We start from the raw sequence: 5102 nt of genomic DNA, 5'->3' as shown, positions 1-5102 counted from the left end.
GATCTTCAATACCTTCTTCTCATCTAAGATCAATCCGATGTAATCTTTTATGGTGTGTTTGCTGGGATTCAACGAATTGTGTGTTTATGATCAGATTGTTCATTGAAAGTAATTGAGGCTTTTATGAGATTTCTTATGTGTGATTTTTATAGCCTTATATTTCTCTCCGATCTATCTATCTCTTTTGTCCAATTAGATTGACTTATCTTCTGTGGGAGAGGTGTTTGGTAGTAGGTTCAATCTTGCGGTGTCTTCACTCTATGATAGAAGGAGTAGTGAGGCACGTATTTCTATTGTTGCTAGTAAGGGTAAAACACTGGGGGTTCAATCATATTAGTTGATTTTACTTTGTCTACATTATGTCATCATGCTTCAAGCATTACTCTGTTTATTATGAACTTAATACCTTAAAATGCATGCTGGATATCGGTCGAGGGGTGGAGTAATAGTAGTAGATGCAGATGGATCTCGGACGTAATGCATATGTATTGATCATGTCATGAATAACATCATAACTATGCGATTTTCTATCAATTTCTCAACAATAATTTGTCTACCCACCATTGCAATGCTCATGAGAGAGATGCCTCTAGTGAACGATATGGCCCCCGGATCAATTCACTTCATATTACTAAAACCCTAAAAATACTTGTTGCAATTTATTTATCTTTTTATTTATCTATCTATCACTATCAGATTTAATCCTTGCAATTAACGAGTACAATGAGATTGACCATGTATTGGGTGTAAGTATTTGCTTTGTGTGTGTGTGTGTGTGTGTGTGTGTGTGTGTGTGTGTGTGTGTGTGTGTGTGTGTGTGTGTGTGTGTGTGTGTGCAGGTACTGCTTATAGTTTTTTGTGTGGTGTCTCCTACTGATTCGATTAACCTTGGTTCTTAATTGAGGGAATTACTATCTACTAATATACTACATCACCCTTCCTCTTTAGGAAAATCCTGACGCCTATCACAAGTAGCGTGTAGCTGTGTGTTTCTTTATATGTGTTGCAGCAACAAGAAACAAAAAAAAATACTAGGACAAAAAAAACCTTTTGAGAAACCTTATTGTGTTTCTTTATTTTATTTTCAGGGATGCTGTTTAGCGCTAATTAATCACCCTTAAATTTCATGGGTTTGGGCTCCATCTCCCCCTAATCTTGAATCAAAACTGCCACCTACCTAAAGTCTGTAACCTGTCCGTGACTCCGGGGTGGGGACATGGCACATTCGCTAGAGTGAAGCTGCTCTATAAATATGTCCCGACCACGCCAAAGAAGATATAGCTCTCATTCATCTCGTGGGAAACACAGTGTGATATGGCGACGTCGTGGCATCCTTGTCCACTGGCCAGGCCATGGACCAGAACAAAGAATGATATAGGTCTCCAACTGACCGGCATCACCTACTGCTACTGGTACGTACGTATGTATGCTTCAGGCGAAAATGTCTGCACGCAATGGATCTCTCGATCATTACTACTTGATTGTACGCAGGAGATGCAGTAGGGCCAGTGCAGGAGGAAGAATCGTGGCGGATATGAGTATGAACACCACCAACTGCACGGCAGAACCCGCCCTTCTACCCCAAGCTGATGCTGCCGACCCTCCTACTAGAGTTAGTAAGAGAAGCCCGCGCACTGGCCGTGGCGCCGCCGTTGCGGCTAGGCACGAAGAGGAGGGCACAGACGACGAGTGGCTCATGTACCTGGAGCCGGCGAAGCTAGAGGTGTTCGACCATCTGGAGCCTTGGGCGGAGGCGAACGTGGTGCCGCTCCTTAAGCCTGCGGAGGTGGCGTGGCAGCCGACGGACTTGCTGCCGGACCTGGCGTCGCTGGGCGCCGACGGCTTCCATGCGGCGTGCTTCGACATCAGCGCCCGCGCGGCCGGCCTGCCCGACGCGCACCTCGTGTGCCTCGTGGGGAACATGGTCACGGAGGAGGCACTGCCGACGTACCAGAGCATACCCAACCGCTTTGAGGCCGTGCGCGACCTCACCGGCTCCAGCGGCACTGCCTGGGCGCGATGGATCCGCGGCTGGTCTGCCGAGGAGAACCGCCACGGCGACGTGCTCAACAAGTACCTCTTCCTCTCCGGCCGCGTCGACATGCGGCAGGTCGAGAGGACCATCCACAACCTCATCCAGTCCGGCATGGTCATGAACGCTGCGCGGAGCCCCTACCACGGCTTCATCTACGTCGCCTTCCAGGAGCGTGCCACCTCCATCTCCCACGGCAACACAGCCCGTCGCGCCAAGGAGTACGGCGACGTGGCGCTCGCGCGCATATGCGGTGCCATCGCGGCTGACGAGAAGCGGCACGAGCTGGCCTACACGCGGATCGTGGGGAAGCTGTTCGAGATCGACCCGGACGGCGCCGTGCGCGCGCTGGCGTACATGATGCGCCGCCGGATCGTCATGCCGGCGTCCCTCATGACAGACGGCCGCGATGGTGACCTCTTCGCGCACTACGCGGCCGTGGCGCAGCAGGCCGGTATTTACACCGCCTCCGACTACCGTAGCATTTTGGAGCACCTGATAAAGCAGTGGGGTGTGGAAGAGCTGGCGGCGGCCGAACTCTCTGACGACGGGAGGCGTGCGCGGGACTACGTGTGCGCGTTGCCCCAAAAGATCCGCAGGTTGGAGGAAAAGGCTCACGAGCGCAAAGGCCAGAAAACCCAGCCTGCAACATCGGCCCCGTTTAGCTGGATCTTTGATAAGCCTGTCAACAACACCATGGGGTAATCAAATTATTGCTTTTATATACCCTAAATATCCTTTAAATCATTATTTCTCGATCCTATCTTTGAGATGAAGTATTCTTCATCTCTACTTTGCTAGTGTCGGCGCCAGTAAAAGTACTTTTTTTTCTGATCGGGTTGAAGTTATGAGGATGGTATTGTACTACTGTATTTTTGTAAGTTGTTTTATCACATTCTAAAAATAAAAACAGGGAAAGTGAAAGTTGTATTCATGTATGTCTATTTATCAATGTAACATCCTAATTCTAACTGAGAGTCATCCAAAGTCCAAACTAACTGCAATTAATAAGTGATCCTACGTCCATCTATCCCGCAAAAAGAGTTTATCACCTTTCTTTCTTCACTAAGATGCGACTAGGGTAAGCGTCCATTTCACAGTTCCCACCATCCACCACCGTGGGCAATAAGTTTCTGGGCTCCCCTCGTGCGCAAGCCTCTTTCAGCATGTGAGGTGCAGTCGTGCAGGAATCTCGGTGCCAGCTCGTAGATACGTTAGGGTTAGGGTTCCATAGTGGCACTATACGCACTAATGTTATACGTTAGGTGTACTTTACTCGGGAAAACAAGATGGAGTTATATGTAATCCACGAGTCCAGATTTGTAATTTCCAGCTGTTTGTTCATTTCTAATCAAGTTGAAACAGCACTGTCAGAAATCTCGAAGATAAGGTGAGCTTAGGTTTGCACGTGCATCTAGGGTCATACAGCATGCGAAGCTTGCATATAGATGTTCGCGTGTTAGTGCTGCCGACAGCCCATCACGCAGCTTATTCTTTTTGTTTCTGAATGGGTCATGATGCTTTGAATCCAGGAGGGAGCGTGCTGCATGCTGCAGGGCGAGCCAGCTTGATGTGTATCCGACCTGGACACGCAAAAAAAAGTAAAAAAATTCAGGCAACTTTCCTGTAGACGGTCCCTAAAAATACGCTTTTATGTACGTGTGTAGTCCTTGATCCTGCATTGACCTACTCGTCCAGCCAATGCCTCTGCATAAATCTGCAAACAACCCTAAGATCAAGAATATATGTGTGTACCCCTCAAAAAAAATGTGTGGGGGTGTATGGGTTTCGGGGGCTAGGGGGTCGACAAAATTTCAGGAATGATATTAATTCACACGGAATGAGACTCATGGAATTGAACCAGCGAAGAAGCAAACACATGGACTCATAGGTAGGTTGTCGGCCGGTGGTAGTTGGTCGGTTAGCAAGATGACATTATGGATCAGAAACACGGGTAAGATTGCACTAGCCATTTTTATTTTTTGAGTTGAAAATTGCAGTAGCCATTTAATAGGTTTATTTGGCAACAGGAATGCTACTAAATATAGTGGAACAGCAAAATAAGTTGAGCAAGCAGCAAGTGATTTCCTAATGTCAAATTTTAGATTCCTCAAGAACTCCGCCTACATTATTCATTTCTTTACTATGGAAGAAGAACAAACCATGCGACCATTTATTATCTTGATTGTTACTTCCTAACTAACATGCGGAGACATGCTCGCTGTATTTTCATACCACTATTTGCCGAATTGGACCGGCAGCGTGACACGTTAGTTCATCCATGCATTTGACCATTTCAGCCAATAATCGATACGCAAACCTAACAGAGACTTTGTTAATAATAAATATGGTCTTTGCGGCCGACGAGAAGTGGCACGAGCTTGCCTACACGCTCATCGTGGGAAAGCTGTTTGAGATTGACCCAGGCGGCGTCGTGCGCGCACTGATGTACATGATGTGTTGGCGGATCCCGGTGTCCCTTATGACTGACGTCTGTGATGGCGACCTCTTCGCGCACTACGGGCCGTGGCACATAAGGCCAGAATTTACACTGCCTCTGACGACCTTAGCATTTTGGAGCATTTCATCAAGCAGTGGGGCGTAGAGGAGCTGGCGGCCGCCGGACTCTCAGACAAGGAAAGGTGTGCACGGGACTACGTGTGTGCCCTGCCAAAAAATCCGCAGGTTGGAGGAGAAGACCCACGTACGTAACGGCCAGAAGGCCCAGACCATTACATCCATCGCATTCAGCTATATCATGCATTTCCCTCAAAAAAAAGCTGTATCATGCATAGGCCCGTCAACATTAGCATGGGCTAATCTGCTGTCTGATCAGTATCCCTCAAAACATATACTCCCTCCGTCCCAAAATAAGTGACTCAACTTTGTACTAGCTTTAATACAAAGTTAATACAAAGTTGAATTACTTATTTTGGGATGGAGGGAGTATGTCTGATAAGTCCCTTAAATAAACAAAATATGTCTGATCAGTCTTGGTCGTTAGGGTTTTTCATGTGATGGTCCTTATAGCATGCGTGGTTGTTTTGGCCGTTCGGGTTTGATGCCCACT

The 5102-nt window shown here is 47.4% G+C and overlaps 1 protein-coding gene across 1 annotated transcript; it reads left to right on the top strand.

The window, feature by feature from the left end:
* Window positions 1-1303: 1303 nt before the first annotated feature.
* LOC119362150 (acyl-[acyl-carrier-protein] desaturase 7, chloroplastic-like) lies at window positions 1304-2940 on the top strand. The gene is made up of 2 exons (XM_037627349.1): window positions 1304-1412; window positions 1492-2940. The coding sequence occupies exons 1-2, from the start codon at window positions 1315-1317 to the stop codon at window positions 2735-2737; spliced, it is 1344 nt and encodes a 447-aa protein (XP_037483246.1). The 5' UTR covers window positions 1304-1314; the 3' UTR covers window positions 2738-2940.
* Window positions 2941-5102: the final 2162 nt, after the last annotated feature.

This window comes from Triticum dicoccoides, chromosome 2B (genome assembly GCF_002162155.2).
Source record: "Triticum dicoccoides isolate Atlit2015 ecotype Zavitan chromosome 2B, WEW_v2.0, whole genome shotgun sequence".
Lineage (NCBI taxonomy): Eukaryota > Viridiplantae > Streptophyta > Magnoliopsida > Poales > Poaceae > Triticum > Triticum dicoccoides.
This window is presented reverse-complemented; position numbering and strand designations above follow the sequence as displayed.

What these genes read in the sequence shown, in the direction of transcription:
- LOC119362150 (XM_037627349.1), top strand. Translation starts at nt 1,315, where the DNA reads ATGGCGACGTCGTGGCATCCTTGTCCACTGGCCAGGCCATGGACCAGA. An exon ending in GGCATCACCTACTGCTACTG is followed by an intron (nt 1,413 to 1,491) that starts GTACGTACGTAT and finishes GATTGTACGCAG; the next exon opens with GAGATGCAGTAGGGCCAGTG.